The following is a 26,832-nucleotide window of genomic DNA, read 5'->3' as shown; positions in this document are numbered from 1 at the left end:
TCCAAGCCCAAAAAACCCAATGAAAACACCTGGTTCGAGCATATGGCATAATTTTACTTTCACATTATTCAGTACAGAGTAAATTTAATCTAACACAGGTATCTGACAGGTTGAACAGCGATACACTGGGGCTGCATTAGCTAGCTGATACTGCATAGACACACACACACACACACACACACACACACACACGCCATGACTGTGACTTTATAATCAACTACAATGACAATGTCCCCAGTACTGCATCTCTGCATTGAGGGAAGCATGACCCCTTTTAGACTAATATGACAATGTCCCATAAAATTCATATATATTTTTATTTTTTTTTACATGGCTCACACACACACAGAATACACCGCACATTCACTCGCCACACAATGCTGACCAAAATCATTATGATCCCTGTACGTGATTGACAGTTGGCAGATGCTTTGGTCCAGTGCTCGCTGAAGCCCTCTTTCTCTAAGCCTAAGAATGCATGCGTATTTTTGTGTACAACTGTGTGCATGTTACAAATCTTGCACAACTTTTCACAAACCAAGTGCTTTTCCAGGTTTTATGGCTGCAAAAAAAAAGAAGGAAAAAAAAAAGCAAGCAAGCAAACATGGGTCTTCAGGGGTGGCCAGTCACCACTCAACAGATCGAAGTTAATTGTGTGATGTGTAAGGATTTAGTAATGAGGTAACCACTACTAATTTCAGTCAATAACTGTACTGAACGATGGACAGATGAAGTCAAAGTCCTCCAGATTTTAAACGTCTTTAAAGTTATTAACAAAAAGAGACATGTAAATGAAGATCCATTGCTGTTGCACTCTTCACGTGCAGACGCGCACACCGATGGACCTGACCTTCCCTCTGCTTAATTTTCTCATTTCTCCCCACCTTGTTTAACACTGTACGACTAACCTGAAACATTATGCCCATACACTCATAGTACAGAATGGAATGTCCAAAAGAAGAGCAAAAACATTAGACCTTTTAAGAAAGCATACAAACACACTGACAATATACCACCATCAAAAACATCAAAGAGACATACAAATGTAACCATGAAGGGTTATCATTTACATGGTGTTTATATATATATATTTATATATAGAGATTTGTTTTTCAATAAACATTGTGTCAGGTACGGGGGGTCAGGACGAGTACTGAATACATAGGACAAGAACAGGAAAAGGGGTTGGGACTGTAAAAGCCTTTCCTTGCAAAGCCTCTTAAAGTGCACTGGCTATTTCTACATCAGAAGGACCATGGTGGCATAAATTGGAAATGCTTGTAGGGTACTCCTGAAATATCTTTTATTTTGCTATGTACACCAATGGCTCTGGATCTGACAGATTTTAGTGGAGGAAAAGGAGAGATAAAGGGATGGGGGTTAGTGATTCTGGCCTCTTTAAAGGAAGTGTCATTACTTTAGTGTATTGAGATTGTATTTTTCTGTCCTGCTAACAGACTTGCCCAGTCCACTTAACTGGCTAACAGGGAATGTTCCAATGAAACAGCTAATGTGCAGTCTAACAAGGGTTGGAGTAGATTAAGGTTGAAACTTAAAGGATAAAACAGCAGAGAGGGAAGACTTCCTCCACTTCCATCTTTTTCTTTACTTTTCTTCCTATCCCCCAACCCACAACACACACCAGCCGTCAACACAAGCACAGGAGTTTATCGTTTAACAGGCAGGACGGAGAACAAAACTATCACCATGACTCTTTCACACTTGTACGAAAAAACACACACGCACTTCCTTTCACTCTATTGCTCACACACAGTTAAACACCAATAAAAACAAGAAGGGCAGCGCTGATGATAACAGTAATAATAATCATTATCAGAAGGACAGTAATATGGCTGCCAGCGGCTGACAGCTACTTTTTCCCTTATGCATGAATGTTTTTGTAGAATCTTTATTCTGGGGTCTTTCAGGTGGAACGCTGGTCTGGTCTTGGTGTCGGTTCTAGATGGCGCTGGTCTCGGCTCACTGTCTAGAACTGTTCTGCCAGCAGCTCGCAAAGACGCTTGGAGACAGTGTCCTTACTGCTGCGAAGAGTCAACCGGTACATCTAAGAAAGAGCACAGATAGTGTTACAAAGCGCAAATGCACACACACAGACCAGATAAATGAGGAAGACAAGTTAAAGAGATAGTTTACCCAAAAACATAAATTCTGCCATTATTTGCTCACCCTCATGTTGTTCCAAACCTTTATGACTTTAGGAAATGTTAGGCAGAATGACTGCTGTCAGTCTCTAACATTCTGTCTAACATCTCCTTTTTATCTTCCATGGAAGAAAGGAAGTCATAAGGGTTTGGAACAACATGATGGTGAATAAATTAAAATTTTCATTTTTGCATGAACTATCCCTTTAACTCTGCAGACAGACATCCATTCTATAGTCCGAATGTGTGTCTAATCCTTACCGTCAATACACAAACTAAATGTAAACTTACACAATGATCAAAGGAACTCTATGATAAAACACAGATACAAAGAGAAGGACTGCGAAACCCCAGTCACACCAAAACAACTGGGTTCTACTACCAGGCATTGAACAAAGCACAAAAGAGGGGAGGTATTTTAGGATAAGAGGGTGGTATCAGGATGAATGTGTTACCTGCTCCCCAGACTTGAGTTGCATCAGCAGGCACAGAGACACACAGACAACAGTAAGACGCAATAAAAGTGACTTGGAGACTGGGGACAGAGCTCTGTATGTTGATCTTTATTACACGTCGCCGCCACCAGTGTAGCAACAGCATATACTTCAAGCCTTGCTGCCAGCAGCCATAGCCTTTTGATGATTATGGCATTTCTTTCCTTTTCTTTGTGTGTGCAGTAAGTTTTAATTTGACGTGCCCAATGGATATGTGTGTAGACAATTCAGTGAATGTTCATACCTGAGCCTGTGTGTTGGGCTCGAGTCTTAACAGAGATCCAACTTGCTGGGCCTTGGTTTGGATCACTCCGGCACACACAAAGTTCTCTGGGTTCGGATCCACATTCTCCAGGAGAGCCATGCCCAATCCCAGTAACTACCAAACACCAGAGAGAAGGACAGAGTGGCAAAAGAAAGACAGAGGTGAGAATGAAAGAAAAGTGGCACTTCAGAAACAAGGGATGTGCGAGACTAGTCGACTAAACGGTTCTGATGCTGCTAGTCAACACATACTAGTCTGTCAATATTTTTTACGTTTGGCTTCATATTTTTATGCTGCACTTAAATTACTGTCATGTTTGTTAAATATAATTAATACAATTATAGGGGGGCCTTGGTAGCTTAGTGGTAAAGACGCTGGCTACAACCCCTGGAGTTCGCTAGTTCGAATCCCAGGGCATGCTGAGTGACTCCAGCCAGGTCTCCTAAGCAATCAAATTGGCCCAGTTGCTAGGGAGGGTAGAGTCACATGGGGTAACCTCCTCGTGGTCGCTATAATTTGGTTCGTTCTCAGTGGGGCGCGTGGTGAGTTGTGCGTGGTTGCCGTGATGGATGGCGTGAAGCCTCCACACGCGCTATGTCTCCGTAGCAACGCGCTCAACAAGCCACGTGATAAGATGCACAGGTTGACGGTCTCAGACGCGGAGGCAACTGGGATTCGTCCTCCACCACCTGGACTGAGGCGAATCACTATGTGACCACAAGGACTTAAAAAGCACATTGGGAATTGAGCATTCCAAATTGGGAGAAAAAGTGGAAAAATCCAAAAAAAATAAAATAAATACAATTATAAAAAAAAAAAAAGGTTATCTGGAGCAGATGTAAACAAAGTTCCATTTTACCTAAGGCCGCACATGCTCTCACTCGCGGCACACACAGAAAAACAACCTTTCGCAAGATGTGCAAACTCACTTTGGTGGTGATGCGAGAATGGATTTCCGAAATGTTGGATTGCAAGTCACATTTGAGTCTTCTTTAAATCTGTGCATTCTTGCATGTGCAACTTTTCCCTCGTAGATTTGTCTTACCTGTTAATTATTTTCAACAAAAGTAACTTTTGGTGAAATCCCTTTAGAACAGGCTATTAGGTTTGCTCTATTGGTTCGTTCAATTGTTTTCAATAAATATGCCTGTATTCGCTAACGTTGATTAAGTGAATGCATGTCATGTTCTATTTTTAATGTACAATGATCATAATGCAAGGCAAGCACGTCACAGATAAATGCCCCTTTTCAGCTGAATTTAGTGTCGAATGTGGCTTTTAGGAATAGATTAAGTATTTTAAATGGGTCGCATAAACAAAATTTTTTGACTGTTTTCTTAGGGTTTTTTACTTTTTAGACTAGTCGACTCAAATTTTTGTTTGAACGTCAGGGAAATTAATCATCAATTTGAAATCAATTTATGCCATTCTCAGTGAACTACTGGCTACAAATTACACTTTCTACCCTCAAAGTGAATGGCTATCTTCAAAATAGCATACTACCATACTACTTGTGTATCGTGTAAAGCAGTTTCACTACACAGTATACCCTAATGACCTACTACATTTGTCAAAGTTTGTAGTATATAACGGAGCACACTGCGCTGGGTACTGTAACCCACAAATGTACTGGATTTGATATACCATTTCCAGTGAGACGAATAAACCGAAAGTAATCCAAGCAGCGATTCTTACACTTATTATTTGAGCGGAATAAAAATGGACACCACTTGTAGGGTTAAACATATAAAGTGATGAGGTCAAGTGACTATAATATAGCATACTACTGTTTGAAATGTTTATGATTGCATAATGCCTACTAGCTATTAAAAAATATATATTAGCTGATATACAGACTACGCTGCACAGTATGCAGTAGGCTAGAATTCCAGGTTGAATATTCCTACCTTAGCTTTGAGTATTTCGGGGTCCATGGCATGGTTGGACTTGAAGATCTTCTGTGCTTCTTGCTGTGGCCTGTGAGGGGGGAGGAATATAACATTTTGGAAACATAGAAAATCCCTCATTCCCAAAACAATAAATGTAAACAGTATTTTTTTCTCATGTACACACACACACACACACACACACTCTTACTGGCTAAGCTGTTTCCAGCGCTGAAAGAAGTCGTGTGATGCCATCTCTGTGGGCTGGAAGAACTTATTTATGGTAACGGGCAGCTTGAGTGTGAGGTTCTGGAGAGCTCCACCATACCTGAGACAGCACAACAGCTATGTCAATTTCAGAGTGGAGACAGCATACACAGCATTACCCAAGTTTAGAGTGTGTAAGTGTGTACGTCTGTCACCTGAACTTGATGTTGAGGAGTGGTGCATCACTAAAGTCAGTTAGACACTCAATGTTGATGACCTGCTGCACCTGAGCACCTCCTTCTATGAGAGGCTCCACTGGTTTAGTCTGAACATTTAGCTGTGGGATCAGTCAAGGAGCTAACTCAAACCAACACACAGAGAAAACCACATGACGAACCACTTAATTCACTCTCATTTATTACAATATGCATGAGTAGGAATGATCTGTTTGCATGTATAGATGTAAAAGATATGAGACTGTAGCTCTCCTGGACAGGTGACTGTGGTGGTGAAGGTTACAAACTGCACTGATGTCTTATTGCCATAGAACAGATACATCCGCCCTGCAAGGATGGGTAACATACACGCATTGGAATAATAAATCACATATTAACACATCTCTTTCAGGTTTTTATCACGTTAATGCAACAGGGTAAAATGCCTATGTTGAAACCACTCCTATAAATGCAGGTTAAAATAAAATAAACTTGATGACAGAGTCCAGAAGTCAGCTGACACACACTGCCAGTCAAGTTTGGACACACCTGCTCATTCTTTATTATTGCTTTTCTCCACGTTTTAGAATAACTGTAAAGTCCCCGTGAACTATGAAACATGGAAGCTACAATAGAAGTATGGAATTATGTACTGCTTATTATATAATTACTTATAACTTAAGTGCTTATTAAAAATTATTTAAATAAAATAAAACAGATTTCAAAACAAAATAGTATATTTGTATAGTTTATTCAAAGTAGCCATCCATTGTCTAGATTGCAGCTCTGCACACTCTGGGTATTCTCTCAACCAACTTTGAGTTATCCACCTGGGATGCTTCTTAAACAGTAGTGGTCGACCGATATATCGCAGAGGCAGATAAATTGGCCAATATCCAAAATGTTTTAATTATCGCATCGGCCAGTATAATTTACCGTTTGGCCGATTGTTTTCTTAGGGCCACGAGGGTGCTGAGAATCAGCTGCTTGCATGTTAAGTGTCTAAGACATGTAAATGACCAATCACAGTTAGTTTTTTTTTGTTACGTGCCATTGTGTTACTACAATAATAGACTGGTGTGCAACACAGTCTCATTTTTGGTCCGCTTATCAGAGCTGCCATAGACACGCCTGAGCTCATAAAGTTGAAGTGCTCGGGTGTTTCACCCGTCCTCTCTCTCCTCAAAAGTTCCCTGTAAATTTTAAATGTCTTGTCTAATGATAAAAAGGCAAATATCAATGAAACTAATATCATATACTGTCTGCAAATATGTGGATATCTCATTTAAACAGATGTAATAAACAAACCTCAAAAACTTTAGGAAATCCATCATCCTGTGAAGCGCTCATACAGTATTTCTTCATCTAAAGCACGTTTTCTGTCAGCCTCTTCCCAGCATTTCCCTGTAACTTTTAACTTTCTTGTCTAATGATAAAAAGGCAAATATTATACTTCTATCATATACCGTCTGCAAATATGGAGATGTCTCGTTTAAACCGATGTAATTCATGAGCCTCATGAAAATCCAGCCATTTCTTCCCGTCGAGCGCTCTTCATATATCTTCCTCTGAAGCGCATATTCAATCAGCCAAATCAAAACTTCAGGATCAAGATCAAAATTTCCTCTAATTTACAAACCATGAAGGTCAGTTCGTGACAATCCAAACTTGTGATTCAGACATTTAAACTGTCAGGAGATTGCTGCTTGCGCTGCATCCGCACAAGCGCGCGAGTGCAACCATAAAGTAAAAGCGCTTCACGTGCGCTATGCGTAAAAGTCATATTCAGTATGCACTGTATGTAAAATTAGCTTCTGTCTTTTGTGAGAAAATACGATTATTAATGCGCACATGCCATCCATGGTTGCTGGACTAGAGTAAATAGAGTGCTAAATAAGATTTTTTTTGTTGTTGCTATTTTATGGTTATACTATATTAAATTGTGTGATATATCGGCATTGTATTGGCCTATTGGCCAATACCCTGCTCACTGGATATCAGCATCAGCCATTAAAAAACCCATATTGGTCGACCACTATTAAACAGTATTGAAGGTGTTCCCATGTGTGCTAGGCAATTGTTTGCTTCTTTCCCTTTACTATCTGGTATAACTCATCAATTATAGTTTTAGTTCTGTAAAGAAATTCAAACATAGGCACAATTTCTATTTGTCTACAAAACTATTTTCAAGCATTTAAGCATTAACCTTTAGATCAAGTGGATTTTAAGATCATGAGAAACAAATTCAGTCAAGGGCGTTCAAACTTTTGACTGTTAATGATTACCTTCAGATGATGCAATTACAATTTTGCAGACGTTTTGCTGACTCACCCAGGTTCTGGCGATATTCAGACTTTATGCCTATCTGTAGCAGTTGATTCTCGAACAGAACTCCATTGTTCTTACACACAAACCTGAGGGCAAGAGACAAGAGAGTGTGTGAGGCAGAGTAACATGCAGGGTCAACAAAGTGTAATTGAGTTTGATCATGAATTAGCAATGCCATCATTAGCCAGATGGCAATGGTATTAGTTTTATAATGGTGCATTCATGTGTTGTCATAATCAATCAGAAACACAAGTTGGCCACCGGAGCAACTTAGAGCAACAGAGCAAAAACTTTGCTACTCAATTTGCGACATCCTACATGGCAGACAAAAGTATGTTTTTTGCTGATGGTTAAAGGACTTAGTATTTATGTATAGCATATCAAATATATGTAATTACCATTAGCAATAAATGAATTATCAGTATTTTCTGTCCATGCATTAGCAAGATACATTTAGTTTCAGTCCATGCTAAGGAACATTAGAAAAATGTAGCTATTAGAATTCACTCTAACAAGGCAGATAAAGCAAAGCACACCAATGTTGAAAATAGGACAATCTGAGGATCACGTGAATGCAGCATAAAACACTGTGTTAAAAGGAAGGGTGGGGGTTGGAAGAGACAGACATGACTGGGTAGACAGTGATGCAAAGCCTAATGCTCTGCCGACTGCCATGTCATGGACTGTGACTCATGTAATGTAAAAATTAAGGTTGAAAGTCATGCCCTAGTTGTTCGGACACTTGCTCGTTACATTCCCCAATCCCGTCCATCACATCTTTTCTATCCCATCATTTCCTGCCAACCTTCTACTATGCCATTAAATAAGATTGGCAAAAAGGGATTCAGCTTATATCAGTGTAGGGCTGCAACTAATGATTATTTTGGTAATCGACTAATCTAACGATTATTAGAATGATTATTCAACTATTCTGCCGAATATTGCAACGATTAATCATTATCTCTTAACCGACTATTCAGCTTGTGCCCCAAATTAAAAGGATGTATTAAACATGCTTGCTAACAATAAAGCGGACAAAATCATCTTTTAAAAAACACCTCTAAATGACATTCACTGAATTGAAGGAAAAAAATACTTAAGTTTAATTCAGTAAATAATTCACTGCAAAAAATCATATCTAGTGTCTTTTCCATTTAAAATAGTCTAAAAAATAAATTTACTTGAGAAGAAACATGCTTGCTTTAAGAGACAAATGTAAGTGTATTTTGTATATAAGTGTATTTTTTCACTTGGTTATACTTCTGCGAGTGCAGTAAAGACAAAATATATTTATAATCAAGATCTATTCTCTAAAAGCAAGTCTAAATCTCTTATATGCTGCTTCTCAGGTGAATGTATCTTTTTTAAAGGATTTTTAGCTATTTTAAAATATTTAATATTATATTCAACATTCCCAGATAACAATTTTTTCTTCTGCAGTATAGCTGCTAAAGTAAATGTACGTTGTTTTAAAGGAGTTTTAGATATTTATATTGGAAAACAAGCCAAAACAAAATCAAAAATGTATTTTGTTGCAGTGTATAATGGGGCGAAGACTACCCTCTCTCACCTTTTTGTTCACTTCAAGCCATCTTTAACTCACAAAAAAAAAAAAAAAACTCTTATTAATAAAGCTGCATATTGCCAGTTTTCATTACAATAAGAAATGCACAGTGACACATATATTATGATTCAATAATTCGTGAGCCATCACGTTATAATCTAGCTGCAGCAAGTGCACGCACTCAAGGGACGAGCGTCCCCGCAACCAGTGTTGCCAACTTAGCGAATTTGTTGCTAGATTTACTTTGACATTTTGACCCCCTTAGCGAGTAGAGCCATCTAGCGACTAGCGACAATTTGAGTGACATTTGTAGTCTGCTTTTGCAACATTCTTCCACATCTGGCGACACAAACATCAGCTCTATCGTAAATGTCTCATTTTTCTCTGTATTCTAGTGTCCCGCAGCGTTTCAAGTAATATGACTGACCTGCATGCAATCAGGAGTTGGATTTATGTGCATAAGGATGTTCTATAAATCGAATGACTGACGAGCTTATGCATTGTTGGTATTTGTTGCGACAATCTCAACCTCAATTCACGTGCATGCTCTCCATTTAGAAAAGGAAAGTCAGTCTACAGCGACAGAAGAGCATTGAGAATTTATCTAGCTGGGCGAGAGAGAGAGACAGAGAGAGAGAGAGAGAGAGAGAATGGAATGGATATGAACCCCTGATCTATAATAAAGTATAGAAGTGAAATGAACAGATGAGGTGTCACTGTCAAAAAGTCATTGTGACACAGTAACACACACTAATGGTTCAGCACCACACAAAATATATGTATTTAAAAAAAAAAAGAAAAAGAAAAAAAAAAAAGAACAAAAGAAGATGCATTACATATCTCCAAAACAGCTCCACGTGAGGCATTATAAGGCATATAGATCCATGTTTAAAAATAAATAATAATAAAAAAGCATCCCAATACCACACAGCTGCCTACCCCTGGTTGCTATTGCTAGGATAATTTTGGACTTTGTCATTGTTCAATAATGCAGTTTAATTACAAAACAAAATAAATAAAAAAATAAATAGAAATCACCCACTGTCTGAATGTTTGAGAAGTTAAATTATTGATAGCTAAATGATTAGTAGTTAAATACTAATTGTTAAATCATTAGTTCAATTAAAAAAAACAAAAAAAAACAACATATGGTTCTAAACCTATAAAGAATTGCCGTAGCTCTTTACGCCAATTCATTTACATATGTACATTTCATCATCACGTGATTTTGCTACTTTTAGCAACATTCCAGCGAGCCTTTGGCGACTTCCCATGAGAAATATTTGGCAATACTGCCCGCAACAGATTGTGCATCAGCCGGGTGCAGTTTCAGTCTCTTCCCCTTAGATAGGGATACAATCTCTTCCCATCAGATCGGGACCATTTCACTTTGCTGACTGCACAGTGAAATGCCAGTTTCTGAGTTTGTAGTTAATTACATGACCTGCTTCCTTATTATTTGAACTTTAATATGCTATAACATTAAATATAACTGCATTGCAGACGTAACACCGGGGTGTTTCCTTTAAAGACGCTCGACAAGCAAGTTTTGCTTCAGCAGAGCGGCAGCTGCTTATTCCACAACGAGTGTGCTTCTGTATTTACTTATTTGGTATTTTTGTATAATTCCCTCATACTTTGCGATCTACATCACCTGAAGCTTTTTGGAAAGTTTAGAGTGCATCTGGACTGTGAGCTGTGTTTTCTTCCACTCCTCAGTCAGGCGCGAACTGCAGTGCTGTTCTCGCGTGTTCCCATTAGAGTTTCGTATGATCTCATGTTACGTTAAATGACATCAAATGACTATTCGGCAACTAAAATGTTTGTCGCCAGTTTTTTTATTGTTGACGGTGTCGATAACATCGACTAATCGTTTCAGCCCTATATCTGTGTAAAACTTCTGTATGGTCAGAAATGATGCAATGTGCAAACAGGCACAGGCATTCTATTGGGCACTATAGCTTTCTGCAACTTACTGAGCATTTACCTGTATTGTGTCACATTTGATCTTGTTTTTCATATAATCTTAAATATATAATTTGGTCACTATGACTGCTATGTTACAGGTTAAATGTGGATTGACTGCAAAACAGAATATGAGGTGTATTTTTCCAACAGCAAATAAACAGTTTACTTGTATATTTTGTCCTCACAGCATGTACATTAACCGACCACTTTATTAGGAACACCTGTACACCTAATTATTCATTCGATTATCTAATAAGCCAATCGTGTGACAGCAGTGCAATGCATAAAATCATGCAGATATAGGGCAGGAGCGTCAGTTAATGTTTAACATCAACCATCAGAATGGGGAAAAAATGTGATCTCAGTGATTTCGACCGTAGCATGATTGTTGGTGCCAGATGGGCTGGTTTGAGTATTTCTGTAACTGCTGATCTCCTGGGATTTTCACACACAACAGTCTCTATAATTTACTCAGAATGGTACCAAAAACAAAAAACATCCAGTGCGCAGCAGTTCTACAGACGGAAACGCCTTGTTGATGAGAGAGGTCAATGGAGAATGGCCAGACTGGTTTGAGCTGACAGAAAGGCTACAGTAACTCAGATAATCACCTTGTACAATTGTAGTGAGCAGAACAGCGTCTCAGAATGCACAACATGTCAAACCTTGATGCGGATGGGCTAAAACAGCAGAAGTCAATGTCAGGTTCCACTTCTGTCAGCCAAGAACAGAAAGTGAAGGCTGCAGTGGGCACAGGCTCACCAAAACTGAACAGTTAAAACACATCCTGATTAATTTTGATTACTGCTGAGGCACACAGAAGGTAGGCCCACTGCAACCTCATCTTTTTGTTCTTGGCTGACAGAAGTGGAACCCAAAGCGTTCTTCTGCTGTTGTAGCCCATCCGTCTCAAGGCTGACATGTTGTGCATTCTGAGATGCTATTCTGCTCACTACAACTGTACACTACAATTACTGGGATCACATTTTTTTCCCTATTCTGATGGTTGATGTGAACATTAACTGAAGCTCCTGACCCCTATCTGTGTGATTTCATGCACTGAACTACTGCCACAGGACTGGCTGATAAGATAATCGCATGAATAAGTAGCTGTACCTAATAAAGTGGTCAGTGAGTGTTTATGGCCTTTATTGCTGCAAATATATACAGAGTGAGAAATCTATTTGATTTGCATCTATTTTATTTATTTTACTAGTTGATCCTGTTTGATACTGAAACTTAAAATAGAGGGTGAATAGCAGCTATTTTACACACACTTTTCCTATAGAAAATAATCTAAGATTAACAATAAATGTTAGACAGTAAAAAAAAAAGAAGAAAAAAAAAAGAAAAAAGATTGGTCCATCATATCTCCATTTTGGTTTAAACTTATTTGTCCATTATTTAGGTTTCATCGATTCAGCATTCTGAGAAACTGGTGGTGATGGTGCTGGGAGATGATCGAGTGAGAGAGTGAAAACAGTGAAGTGGGTGAGTGAGCTCTTACTTGTTGAGCAGTTCGTTTGACTCGGGCAGAGGAGGAGCAGGATCTTCAGCGACCGCAGAAGGGGGAGCAGAGCTGAGACACCAAAAGCGAGGGATGCAAAGAGAGAAGAGTGACCCCAGGAGATGTAAAGAGGGGTGAAAAGTGTTAAGCGTGAAAAGGCACAGATGGTTAAAACAGATTAAGGATGTTAGGAACAGCAGTGAACCAGTAAAAATAAGGAAGAAGTGCAGAGTGAAGCCAAAGCAGGGAAGCAAAACAGAGGAGAGAAAAGGAAAAAAGGCAGAGGTTAGTATTAGCATTAAATATCGCAGCCAAATAATCAAGGACCAAGTTAGCTATTCATATTGCCACCACACAACACTGTTTAAAAATATAAATTACTCCACATTCACAAACAGCACAGAGCACATTTTCACAACATCTATAAAGAACCAAGAAAATTAAGTGTTTATATGTTGACAGTTGACTGCCAATAAGTTGTTGTAGCATATAGACACTATAGTCTACCACTGGCCCCTTACTCAGAGTCACCAGGACCCTCAGCCAATAGGGAGTCAGAGCTTTCAGTGGGAGGTTCCAGATCTCTGCCATGGTCCAATGAAAAGCAAGGACGTGAGACACACAGACATTCACGCATACACACCAAAATGAGAGATGAAAAGGGGAGGGAAAAGAGAGAAAAAGAAGAAAGAAAAGAGAAAGACAGTCACATACACAGCAAGGTAAAAGACAAGATTACACAAACACAAAGAGGAAGACAAAAAGCAAGTGATAGAAAGTGAAACGATAGAAGAGCCGAAAGCCTGACAGACAGATACAACCTCTGAGCATCAGGACATGTTAAAATATTAGTGTTCTTCACTGCAGTTAATTAACGCATCTAAAAACAGGATAAATCAACAAGATCCTTATTTACCTCAGGAATCCATCATCATTGATGCCTGCCTCTGAGAAAACATCAACCAATAGGCTGCCTGCACTGGGAGCACCGACGGCAACAGTGGGAGCTGTGCGGAGCCCCAGAAGGTCAGCAGACGGAGACGGAGTTGACTGAGAAAGAGAGACATTTCACAACACAAGGATAGGCTGAACAGCTAAATGAGTTATGCCTAATATATTGTGCATGGAAACAAGTGTTTGAATCATTGTTTGACAGCGGTTGAATCAGGATGTGTACAGTGCGTGGAAGTGTTTCAGGGATTGTTCTTTATTTGCCAACTCACTTCCACGTATAATGCAAACATTTAATGTGCATGTGTGTGGCAGAAAGTGCTTAAGTCTGGATCTGCATGTTTGTCACAGCATGCATAGAACTACAGAGTGCTCATTTATGTGTGCATGTGACCAGGGTAGGAAATTAACTTTTTTGCCCACTGGATACAGTTTTTTAAAAAATGAAATTAAAGTGTTCACATACAAGGCAACATTTTTGCAAACAGCATCGAGACGTCTGAAAGAAAAGCCAAAAACACAAAAAACATGTGAAAAAGGATCATATGCATGTACTATGAAAAGCGCTGGCACTATCCCACTAAACATACAAACAAACTTAAAATTTCAATCTGGGATGTCGATGTCGTTCACTTCACCCATCCCAGTGGCTGGTAGAATAAAAGCAAAATTATTCGCCACTTTGAAAAAGCACCCGCATTTGACTGGTAGAGTGTGTTGATTTCATACCCTGTGTTCAGTGTCGGATGTAATCCAATTACAAAGTAATTAGTTACTTTTAAGTTAAAAAAGTAGTGTAATGCATTACATTTTTAATTCTTGTAATCGGTTTACAGTTACTGACTTTCAATTAATTTAATTACTTAAAAGTACATTATAGGGTTATGCTTATTTCTAATATATTAAGTATATATTATATAATAATGTACAGTATAATACATGAATTATGGCCCTGTAACGAGTCATTGTGAAGGAGAAATGTGAGGTGCTGAGTGTATTACTTGTGTGTAACAAACAAGAAATATAGATATTATTTTGAATTTGTGAAAAGATATCGACCCTTTGTTTCTTTCGATGGTCTGAAAAGTGTTTCTGAAAGTTAAAAGTAATTAATAATGTGATTATTTTTTCAATGAATTAATAAGTAATCCAATTACAATTTTAGATAAACTATTAGTAATTTGTAGTGGATTGCTATTTTTAAGTAACTTCCTCAACACTGCCTGTGAGTGAATGTGCATATGAGTGAATGTGTGTGTTAGGAGTGACGTGTTTTTGTGTCTCTCACAGCATTAGATGCAGCAAGGACAGAGCTGTCTCCTCCTCTCTCTCCCCCTCCGTTGAGTTCTCCTCCCTCTCTTTTTCCCTCTTCTAGTTCATTCACAGACACAGCTCCTGGTCCTTTCTTCTTTTTCAGCTTGGCCAGGATGGATGACTCTCTTTCTGGGAATGGCGGCATCTCCTCCAGCACTGTGGCCTAAACACACACAGAACGATACAGTTAGACGTGATTACACAATTGAATGGTGCCACACAAATCAAAGACCATGCATGTAAAGGGTGTGTGCAAATGCATGTGATCTCACCAGTACGTCAGTGCTGGCGATGGAGGAAAGTTTGAGATACTCCACAGCTCTCTGCTGAAGCTCTACATCGCTGTTCCTGATCTGGCTGTCAGAGCGCAGCACTTCCTGAATGGTGCTTTTTGTCTCCGGGAACAGATTAATGAATTTAATATAGGCAGAAAGCAGCAGGGCACGAGTGGGAACTGAACACAGGTGAAACTTAGAGTGGAGAAGGTTAAACTGAACCAGAGGACTAGTAAGATGGAAGGACGCAGTGGGATGAATAGGAAGGGGTAATATGACAGAAATTTCAGATCATAGGCAAGATGGAGAGAGGGAAAAAAAGAGAAAGAGACAAGAAATAAAAAGGACATCATTAATATAGTATCAAGATTAAAATATCTCCAACCCCAACTGTAATGAAATGAACACTCACCTGGAACGAGGATCTCCGGCAATCAGGTTACCGAACTCTCCCAAGATGTAACCTCCAACTTTTACCATATTCTCATGACATGCTGGAGCCTGCAAAGCCTGTGGTAATTAAGAGATAAAGAAAGCATTAAACACAGTTTGCAAAACAACAGTTAATTCCCCACAACTACAGTTCACAATCTACGGTAATCTACTGACAATAAATAAAGTATCGAATGACATTATTCAGTTACAGTTACACTGACTACGTTTACATGGACACTAGAAACCAGCTTATTCTGAGAATGCGGTTTATTACGAGACAGCAACGTTCCAGTTTACATGCATTGTATAGCGCCATACTCTTTACTCCAGTATACATGCGGCTCGGTCAGTTAGCAGCTTTCTCCACAGCAACGTAATCTCCCCGCAACACTTGTGTAAGTAACAAACATGGGATCCAAGAAGATGTCACAATTTTATTCCCCGTTGCTTCACTTTATTTCGAGAGTTGCTGCTGTTCTTGTAACCTTAACTTTCTATGGCGAATTCCGCTGCAATAGTGGGGGTTTCCGTTTTACGTAAAATTCCAGGATTCCCCCAATGTATGAGCACATATACGCGAACGTTAGGGGCAGTCGATATTTTTCACTTTTCTACCGACATGGTTCGGAAGCAGGTTCCTAGGCCGGTGCAAATTCTCGAACTGTTCCGTGTGTTTCCACCATGTAAAGGCTGTTCCGGGGTGAAAAATCTGGTTCCGCACCTTCCCCAAAAGCTTGCTTGTCTCTACACAGAAACCGATTATGTCTGGGGGGGTCGTCACCAGTTAGCTTTCCAAACAACAGTAGCTACCGTCTGCAGCAAGGAATACTTCAATCAATAACAATAAAAACCCCACAAAAAATGTCAGACATCAAAAGCGTTCAGGAAATGTGGAGGAAACGAGTGCTCTACTTGCTCTAGATATCCAAGATAAACTAGAGAGATCAAAGAAAAGTCTATGAGATACGGCAAGAAATAATGCACAACTGTGTCAATCGGATGATTGACCAAATGAACCAGAAATAGAAAACTTTAAAGAGAGTACAGGGAGCATAAGAAACCCAAGTGAAAGTGGCAGTGGTGGGAGCAACGATGTTTTGGACAAGTCTGCTAACATAATGTCACAATTTAATGTCACATTACCTGTCATCTTGAGCGTAGTATCGTCTCTGGCAATCTTGTTGAGCAATGTAATAACATTGGATTGCATTTCTCTGTATGTTTAAATATGTTGTCAAAAAAAACAGGACTTAAAACTGTATGCTACACAAATACATTGAGGCACCATGATGTTTGTTTATGTTTGAGGTAGTCACGGAAAACTACCACGTAGCAACGTAACCCATTACGTCACCGTTCAGCTCTCAGGTGAGTGGAAAAGCATGGCCGGTTTACAATAGGCTCCAGATTGACATGATGGTGAACTAAACGAGCACAGTCTCGGCACACGAACCATCGCCATTTCGGTGTGTATAAATGGGTGTATGTGTTTTTCCCACTGTACTCCCAGAAATGATCAATTTTTTCCAATGTTTTGCATTGTTGTTGGGCTCCATCCTATGGCATTTGATATCCGGTCTGTTCATGCACATACGCACTCCTCAAAAACCTGTTGGAATGGTGCTTATGTGTTTACATAACCACATTAAAGGAATAGTTCACCCAAAAATGAAAATTTGCTGATAATTTACTCACCCTCAGGCCATCCAAGTTTCTTTCTTCATCAAAACAGAATTTAATATTTTTAGGATTTCATTTCAGGCCTCCTCCTTTAAACAATGCAAGTGAATGTACTTAATTTTTTGACGGTCCAAAATGCATATTTATGGTGCATCAAAATAATCCACACGACTCCAGTCGACAAATAAAGCTCTTCTGAACCCAAACAATTGATTATTTTTAGCATCCAGGATACACACACCAAATGACCATTTTGGACAATACACTTATACAAATACAATCTACAGCAAAGACAATTCAACTTTTGTACAGCGCTCTTGTAAACAATGACGTGCTTCCATCCTCCTACTCCATGACCTCACTAACGAGTCTACGTCATCCCTCTCATGAGCGCGAGTCACAGAGATGTATGGAAGTGAACATTTGTAGTTAAAAAGTATAAGTATTGTTTTGTTTCTAAAAAATAATCAATCGTTTGGGTTCAGAAGAACTTTATTTGTCGAGTCATGTGGATTATTTTGATGCACCCTAAATATGCATTTTGGACCGTCAAAAAAATGTAGTACATTTACTTGCATTGTTTAAAGGAGGAGGCCTGAAATGAAATCCTAAAAATCTTAAATTCTGTTTTGATGAAGAAAGAAACTTGGATGGCCTGAGGGTGAGTAAATTATCAGCAAATTTTCATTTTTGGGTGAACTATTCCTTTAAGCCAGGTTCTCTGGGAGAAACCTGGATGTGTTAAACCGCTTTCTCTTAATCCCTTAAACAGCATATGGAAATTGGTGTTCTTGTTCACATGATGTTTCGGAACGCCGCTTACTTCAAAAACCCTGGAATAAACCATTTTCTTAAGTGCATGTAAACATGGTTATCAAAAAAATATTTAAGCCAATTATTGATATATTTTGTAAAAAATTAGAAAATGTTTAAAGTTTAGACAAAGGAAATCCTATCATCAAGTGGTATAGGCATGCATGTTCTATAGGGAACGACGGACTGCATCTTGCATAGAAACTTATTGCCCATTATTTTCTCTTTCTACATTACTGGTGACAGTGGCATTTTTTGGTAACATTGTTTTGTTGCCATACTGAAAGTCATCTACTTGACATGTTTTTTCGCGCTTATTTAATTGCACATGTGGCTCTAAAATAATTCACAAATAGCAAGTAGCAAATAGTAGATAACATTGCTTTGATATTGTGATATTTGGATTAGGTTACAGATTAGTCTTTTAGTAAATAATTAGTGATTTGAATTGAAATACAATCAATTTTCAAAGTAAATATAATCTCTGAGTTTCGGTAATGATGGTGGAAATCGATTTTCTGGACCTTTGGACAAGAAGTAATTGTTGAAACATCTGGTATTACTTACTTCAAAGACAGTCTTTGCTGCATATCCCTGTACATCATCACGATTGATGACGATCTGGATTACACGATACCACACTTCCTCACTGACGTAATCCCCAGCAATGCGGATGAGGTTCAGAATGGTGTCCACATACCAGGAGTAGTCTACTGCATATTTCTCTGCCAGGATGGCCACCTTCAGCACCTATAACACAGCAGTCAAAAGGTATCAGTGACCTGTGAGTGGAATGATACAGATGGTACAGAGAACTATGGATTTTCTCTCAGCAGGATTCACACACATTCTGACCAATCAATTTCAATTATCTTTCCAGTCTTTTATGGGTACTACAAGATTTTAAAAAATTCAAATTCAGAAAGAAATGCTAATGAATCATTCAGACCAATTTCTGAACCATTTAGATAAATTAATTTATAAAAGAATGAACTTAAATGAATGATTCACAACAAATCTGACATTACTACAGCTTTGAGCATGTTTTACACTATAACTTTTATAGGCCTTGAAATGTATTATTTTTTATTCCCTGACATTTCCAGATTCTCCATTACTGTGATAACAGAAACACACAAACCATCTCCTCTCTGATGGAGTAGTCAGCTGTTTCCAGATAACTCAACATCTCTGCGACAATCTGCTTGGCGTTGCTGCGGTCGCACATGGCATAGAGTAGGTCGGCAGCTCTCTGGCGCACACTGACATCCCTCTCAGTCTGCCCACCGAACAAATTGAATAAATGGTTATAAACTGTTGTCAAAAATCATGAATAAAAAAAAGAGAGGATGGATCTGCTGTATATGAGCAGTTTTTTATTTTGCAAATAAATTAAACAGAATCTCTGCATTTACCTTCAGGGCATTGATGACTGTCTCTATGTGTGTTTTGACAGCCTCATGGGAAAACTCTGAGCTGGCAAGGGTGCACATGCTTTCCAGGGCCAGGTAGCGCAGGTTAGTCTCTCTGTGCTGTAAGAACTGCCCCAGCTGATTGCACGCACGGACAAGAAGATTCGGCTCACTGTAGATAAAGAGTCAAAGAACTGAGATCAGCGCTAAATACAGCCAAAACCACTAGAAAGTCATACCAGGTCAATCCAAAACAAACACCATAAATTAATGTCAATTTCAAGGCAAACAAGATGTGTGCAGCTAGATTATTTGAGCAATTGTTGTTTTTACTGATGCATGAATGCTTGTTTGTAGCATCATACGACCAAAAAAGCAATACAGATTTTTCACAAAATTGTTGAGTGAGCTGTGTGCACCTGTCATAGTGAATAATGAGTGAAATGGCTTCAAACAGGATGGCATTCTTGGCATTGGAGTGCTGAACCTTCTTGGATTTGGGTGGCTCTTGGGCTTTGTTGAGGATGGTCTCCAGACACTCCACCAGCCGTCCCTTCACAGCGCCATCCTCAGGTGGTGGGTAGCATTGCAGCAGTCGCAGCAGCTTGCAAGAAAGCCACGGAGCAGGAACGAAGTAATAAGTGTAGTCCTGCAAGTCAGTAGAGGCTGAGGACACAATCTGAAAAGGGAAAAGACACGTGAGACTAGAGCTGCAAAAAGGTATAAAATGCAAGTTTCAAGAAATGTCCATAGAATAATTGTGCTTGCGCTTCTCTGGAGTGTTGCGCACTGTCTCTGCCCCGGACAGAAAGTCAAGGTGTGCTGTGCTGGAGCTTGTTGCTGTGATTCAGACCGCATGGTTTCACCAAAAATCATGACCTAACCAATCTCAAAATTAAATATAAGGCCCACCTTTGAAACATTTGTGTATTGTTATCACTGAATTTCGAATTTTGTGAAAAGTCACGTCACGCATGATCATTATCGATCACTGTTTTCATGATCAATCATTGCTGTCACTTCAGAGTACTCATGCCCCTCCCTAAAATGCATAAACCTACCTAATCTGGAAAATGTATCTATAGGCTACTGAGTCTACGTCATACACAGACTCACCCTGCTGAGACGAGACACAGCAAGTGACACACAGGTCTTGAACTCATCTGGGTTCTTCTGGCTGAGACAGGTGATCAGGGAGATTGCAGCAGTAACCACACCCTGAAAGAAGAGGAGATCAGAAATATTACCTGGCAATAACCACACTGAAACCAGCTGTCCTTTAACTGACATTTTCAACAGAAAAACACAGTATATACCGATGTGTATTAATTAGGGGTGTCATTTACATACACATTTACATTTAGTCATTTAGCAGTACCTTTTATCCAAAGCGACTTACAAATGAGGAACATGGCAAGCAATTTGTCATAAAGTATAACAACATCTGCAGTGTTGTACTGCCAAGTTTTCAAGGTGGCTGGAGTAGTATAGGCATTAGTGCAGAAGAAAGAGACAGAGTTTTTTTTTTTTTTTTTAGTACAGTAAGTGCAAGTTCAATAGTAAGTACAATTAGTGTGGATTGGTTAAGTGCTTGCGGAACAGATGTGTTTTCAGCTGGTTCTTGAATGTTGAGATGGTATCAGCAGATTGTGTGAAATTGGAAGCTTGTTCCACCACAGAGGAACAGAGAAAGTGAACGATCGTGAAATAGACTTTGAGCCTCTTTGTGATGGGACTAGGCACCACTCGTTCATAGACCGCAGAGAGCGAGTTGGAGCATAGACCTGTAGAAGTGAACTGAAGTGGGTGCGATTCCATTGGCTGTCCTGAATGCCAGAGTCAAAGCCTTGAATTTGATGCGGGCAGCTACAGGTAGCCATTGGAGTGAAATCTAGGGCTGAGTGATATGTAAAAAATATTTGAGCGATAATCGGCTTAAAAAATATTGTGATATCCAATTACATTGTCAACCCCCCTGCCGAGGGTCGGTGAATTTTTTGCTTTATTGATTTTGCTTTAAAAATGTAATTAATTTACTGAAACAGAAAACAAAATAAAAGACATTTCTAAATTCAAATTGCACTTTAAACTAAAAATAAAAAGCAATAAAATAATGAAGTGATAAAAAAAATCTTATTTACCCACCTCCCCAAATCCAAACATTTACCATATCCAACGGCTCCATTTGCCATCATGCAAGCATCCGTCAATGACAACAGGTGGAAAATTACTTAAAGCCTACAGATTAAGAACTAAAGACAATCATAAATGTAAAGATAATAATAATCATAATAATAAAATCTAATAAATTCCCTTGTGTACCCAAAATAATGCTGCCAAATGTGTGTTCTTATCAAATTTGTTTGTATTGCGTTTTTTACAGTTAATGCTGCCTAAAGAAAATAAAATAGAACTCAATTTTAGGTTCAAGGTGAACGTGTCTTGTATTACTTTCATCTTCGTTTCTTTAATACAAAGATACAATACCGGTCAAAAGTTTTGAAACACAATCATTCTTTATTATAATTTTTTCACATTTTAGAATAATATTGAAGTCATCAAAACTATGGAATAACATAAATAGAACTATGGGAATTATGTTGTGACTAAACAAAATCAAAAATAAATCAAAACTGTGTTATATTTTAGCATCTTCAAAGTAGTCACCCTTTGCCTAGAATTTGCAGACATGTACTCTTGACATTTTCTCAACCAACTTCTTGAGGTATCACCCTGGGATGCTTTTTAAACAGTATTGAAGGAGTTCTCATCTATGCTGGGCACTTATTGGCTGCTTTTCTTTGTTATTTGGTCCAAGTCATCAATTTCAAAAACTTTTTTATAATGAAATAAATGAATATGGTGGCACAATTATATTTTTGTCTACAAAATTAATTTCAAACATTTAAGCATACGCCTTCAGATCAAAAGATTTTTAAGATCATGAGAAACATTTCAGTCAAGTGTTTCAAACCGGTAGTGAATATATTACTGAACCTGCAGAGTTGCGTTCGCAATGCATGCCAACTGTGTGGAAATAAAGCAAACTAAACTCACAGCAACTCCCGAGATGATTTGCAGCATTCTCATAGATGACATTATTCTTGCAAACAGTTTTTAGACGAATAAAACAGAGAAGAGTGAAAACTCTTTACATGCACTTGTTCCACGAGACAGACTTGCGCTGCACGCCAACATGTGTGGGTTCCCCATGACAGGCTCGTGCTGCACACCTCTGAACAAACAGCGAATCAAACACAAGTATTGACAGCTTTTCTTTTGTCTGTTCTTAAAAATATAATAAAAGTGTGTTTCTTCAAGCACATGTCTTTGTGACTAACAGCATTTCTTGTCATGTGTCACTCCAAGACGTCTTACAGGTCGCCCGCCTGTTGCAGGTAGATGAGCAAAATTACCTGCACATGAAATACATTTGGATGAGGAGCTTGCGAACTGGATTAAGGCTCGTTGCATTTTGCAGGTGACGGGTGCTAGTTTCACACCCTGGCAACTGTTTAATATATTTGACGACTTCCCAGATCCATAGTTTTGCCATTTCCTGATACTGTCGATCTTCGTCTGTTCACAATCGGCATCGGGATCTTTGTAAGACATCCTCAATATCCGACTCCATTGTCCTATCGCCCAGCCCTAGTGAAATCAAGAGTGGAGTGACATGAGCCCTTTTTGGCTGATTGAAGACCAGACGTGCTGCTGCATTCTGGACCATCTGCAGTGGCTTAATTGTGTTAGCCTGGAGGACAGCCAACAAAGCAGTACAGTAGTCCAGTCTTGAAATGACCAGAGCTTGGAGCAGGAGTTGTGCAGCATATTCAGACAGAAGAGGTCAAATTTTCCTGATGTTATAAAGAGTGAATCTACAAGGGGTGGTAGACGAGCTGTGCGCAGTAAAATTAAGCTGGTCATGTACCACCACTCCCAGGTTCTGAGCTGTTCTAGTTGGTGTTAGTGTAGATGAACCATGGTGAATAATGAGGTTGTGGTCAACAGATGGGTTGTCTTGGCAAGGTTAAGGTGAAGGTGGCGTTCCTTCATCCAAGCCGAAATGTCAGAGAGGCAGGCAGAGATACGAGCTGAGACAGTAGGGTCATCAGGTTGGAACGACAGGTAGAGCTGCAAATCATCTGCATAGCAGTGGTAGGAAAAGCCCTGAGTGATGTTGTGTACATCGAGAAGAGGAGGGATCCAAGCACTGATCCTTGAGGAACACCAGTGGTCAGCAGGTGTGACTTGGACACCTCTCCTCTCCAGGAGACCTTGAAAGATCTGCCAATGAGGTATGACTCAAACCATCCAAACACAGTTCCCGTGATCCCCAGGTCATAAAGTGTGGACAGGAGGATCTTGTGGTTCACTGTGTCAAAAGCAGCCGACAAGTCAAGGAGGATGAGGACGGATGATTTGGAGTTAGCTCACGCCAGTCGCAGGGCTTCAGCTACTGACAAGAAGGCAGTCTCTGTTGAGTGTCCTTTTTTGAAGCCAACGTGTTATATCGACAGCCCTATCAATCTAAACAATTCAAAATATTTCTACTCTCAACTGAAGTACCAAGTGTTTTCTTCAGGGGGCAGTTAACTAGTTGAACATAGTTTGAAACTTAGAAAAACACATCTTGAGATTCCAGAGTTCCGATTTCTGCTCCATCAAGCTCATCTTGTGTTGTCTACTGTCGGTGAGTGTGGTTTGTTCTGAATTATTATTTTTATAATATATATATTTAGAATTATTTAAATATAACTATTCATAATTATGTAATCATTACTTATTGAATTATTGTTATTTGAGGGGCTTTCTCAGCAAATATTTATATATGTGAATAATTGTGATTAATTCGATTAATTAACCGGCATACCATGTAATCAGCTGTCAATATAACACGTTAGAGTAGGTCGATTACTTATATATATATATATATAAAAATGTAGGCAATTAATCATGCCCCCAACCTGTAAGTAAATAATAAGGAATGTTCCTACCATCAGAGCAATTTAAGCTTGATGTACCACCTTGATGCAGTCAGCGCTCCAGCTGTACAGGCAATGCGCCTCATCAAACCATCAAGAGCAACAGTGCTGCCTGAGCAACACTAAGCACCACAGAACGGCTGGATTTTGAGATGTGTTTTTCAAAGTTTACAACTGTTTAACTTGACACAGCATCCTAAAAACACAGTGAATGAACTAGAAATGCTGAAAACTAGTGAGATGCAACAAAAGTGATAGGCTCCAAAAGCGGACACACAAGTACATAGACCAACAATTACAAATTGAGCAGAGGGAAGTAGCCCAATAATAGGGTTATGTTCAATGATAAATAAAACAAACAATATTTTGACTTTTAAAGCCACTTTTTGTATTGTCTAAATGCTTTACTTGTCTATTGCCACAATAAGATGTAAGATATTTGAATTATCTGAATTATAATATTTGTAATATTCCAATTATTTTAATTATTATATTCTAAATTACCTTTATTTGGGGGCCCTTGTTCTTAAATATTAATATGCGATTCATTAATCAGCATATCATGCAAATAATTTAATTAAAATTTTTAATTCATTGACAGCCCTAATTAATATCATGAGTGTAGTTTCCTGCATGTCAGACTCACCATGTGCTGGTCGTTGAGCAAATGCACCACTCTAGAGGTCCATTCCCCCATGAGTACCAGATCTGGGGAGGTCTTATACAGGCGGAGCAGACACAGAGCAGCAGACTGCTTCACACTGTCCATCGTATCCCTGTCATTAACACAAGCAAAATATATTAATCATCTACCACAATATTAATTTAGTCAGTTAAATGCAAATAAGTGGCAACAAAACAAATCATAAGATAATCCCCTATACAGTTAGTCCAGTTTGATTGGACAGACTGACAAAAAAACAAAAAAAAAGGATCACAAAAGTTTCTGAATATCAACTATAACCAAGTTTATCGAATCAATGTATAAAAACAATATCACACGCGCAATCATGCTGTTGTACTGAATATCAGCATGGCTGTGATTACCTGCAGTACTCAGCTGCATCACAGTCGTGCTTATATTCACTAGTGCCCGACCTATATATCGGTCGGCCAATATTATCATCCGATATTAGGCCTTTCACCAATACATCGGTATCAGCGTATATGTTTACCGATATGCGCAGATATGAAAACTTTTTTTTTCAGAACATATAATGCAGAAAACAATGTTTTAGAATTGGTGTCATTACGTAGTTTGTCCAGCAGAGCGCGCTCCGACTCACGGTTTACAGAGCTGACTCTGAACTGATGGTGGCTCTGCAGACAGGGCGGAGTTAGGCGGTGCGGAGCTAAGCGGTCTCTTCTTGGTAAGCTGCTAACTAGTTTGTGAAATACATACTGAAAAGTTATTAAACAATGACCCCATCATTTTCCCTTTTCAATATAACTAATATAATGTTAACCCTGTCCCTGACAACCATGTCACTCATATCTGTTTGCTGTTAGCCAGCTATAGTTTGTCAGTGCAGTCAGTAATGTAGCAGATTGAAAGGTAAACATCAAAGCATCTTTTTGCAGCTCAGCAGACAACAGTGCGGTGGTGGATTGTGTCTGCTGAGTGTTGATTTCACGCTACGTTGTTACCTAGTTGGTGACACACAATGCTGGTCCATCTTTTACTCTCCATGACAACGAGCTTTTAGCTAACTAGCTAACCACGTAGCTACTTTCATTGCTTATCAGCTGAGTGGAAGCTAATGTGTAAACATGTATTCACCAAACTGTTTTGTTCAGGATTCGCAGTTTGGTACCCACTTCAACCGAACAATTCCAGTCGTTGCATTTATAAAATGTAATATTTAAAAGTCCGGTTTTCCACCGTTGAAAGTTTCCCTTAAACTTGTATAGCAGAATACAGTGTAACACCGCTGCAGCTGTTTATCTCTTGGCTCGGCAGGTGTAAATGCTTCTTGTTTTACATCCTGCCTCTAAATGACTGTCAGTATTAAAATAGTCAGCATTTGACTGATACTAAACAGTACTGATGTTTATTTAGCTATTTATTTTATTTGAATTTATTCTTTATTGTAATGGTCAGCAACTGACTGATACTAAACATACAGTTCTGATGTTTAAGCTTTATTGTATTTTTATTTATTCTTTATTTTCTCAGTTTTCATTTCTAGAATTTGTTGACAATGTATAATAAAAATATTTAAGAAAGCAGCCTTCTGAGTACCTTTGCATAGTCATATCGGTGCAAAATTGGTGAACAATCCACATAGAAAAGTTCTGTTTTCATTCCAGCTCAAAAATTAACTATATCGGCCACCATATCAGTAATCTGTGAATTTCCCCCCTCTAAAAT

The 26,832-nt window shown here is 38.9% G+C and overlaps 1 protein-coding gene across 3 annotated transcripts in view; it reads right to left on the bottom strand.

Annotated features, from left to right (window-relative positions):
- Positions 1 to 33: 33 nt before the first annotated feature.
- ap2a1 (adaptor related protein complex 2 subunit alpha 1) overlaps positions 34 to 26,832 on the bottom strand; it is a 44,807-nt gene continuing 18,008 nt past the window's right edge. Inside the window, exons 4-22 of one of the 3 annotated variants that reach the window (XM_051716147.1) lie at positions 25,108 to 25,237; positions 20,593 to 20,694; positions 19,896 to 20,155; positions 19,480 to 19,648; positions 19,206 to 19,343; positions 18,632 to 18,814; positions 15,549 to 15,646; positions 15,134 to 15,365; positions 14,836 to 15,024; positions 13,513 to 13,646; positions 13,118 to 13,180; positions 12,597 to 12,668; positions 7,561 to 7,643; positions 5,489 to 5,577; positions 5,230 to 5,354; positions 5,019 to 5,135; positions 4,829 to 4,898; positions 2,901 to 3,035; positions 34 to 2,065 (exon numbers count right to left, since the gene is read on the bottom strand). In XM_051716147.1, the coding sequence (XP_051572107.1) occupies positions 1,988 to 2,065; positions 2,901 to 3,035; positions 4,829 to 4,898; positions 5,019 to 5,135; positions 5,230 to 5,354; positions 5,489 to 5,577; positions 7,561 to 7,643; positions 12,597 to 12,668; positions 13,118 to 13,180; positions 13,513 to 13,646; positions 14,836 to 15,024; positions 15,134 to 15,365; positions 15,549 to 15,646; positions 18,632 to 18,814; positions 19,206 to 19,343; positions 19,480 to 19,648; positions 19,896 to 20,155; positions 20,593 to 20,694; positions 25,108 to 25,237 (2,467 nt within the window). In that variant the 3' untranslated portion in view covers positions 34 to 1,987. The remainder of the gene's footprint in view (positions 2,066 to 2,900; positions 3,036 to 4,828; positions 4,899 to 5,018; positions 5,136 to 5,229; positions 5,355 to 5,488; positions 5,578 to 7,560; positions 7,644 to 12,596; positions 12,669 to 13,117; positions 13,181 to 13,512; positions 13,647 to 14,835; positions 15,025 to 15,133; positions 15,366 to 15,548; positions 15,647 to 18,631; positions 18,815 to 19,205; positions 19,344 to 19,479; positions 19,649 to 19,895; positions 20,156 to 20,592; positions 20,695 to 25,107; positions 25,238 to 26,832) is intronic. The other 2 variants (XM_051716148.1, XM_051716149.1) reach the window with 2 other exon arrangements.

Source organism: Myxocyprinus asiaticus, chromosome 14, assembly GCF_019703515.2.
Source record: "Myxocyprinus asiaticus isolate MX2 ecotype Aquarium Trade chromosome 14, UBuf_Myxa_2, whole genome shotgun sequence".
Classification (NCBI taxonomy): Eukaryota; Metazoa; Chordata; class Actinopteri; order Cypriniformes; family Catostomidae; genus Myxocyprinus; species Myxocyprinus asiaticus.
Note: the sequence above shows the minus strand (reverse complement) of the source record. Positions and strands in the feature narration are given on the sequence as shown.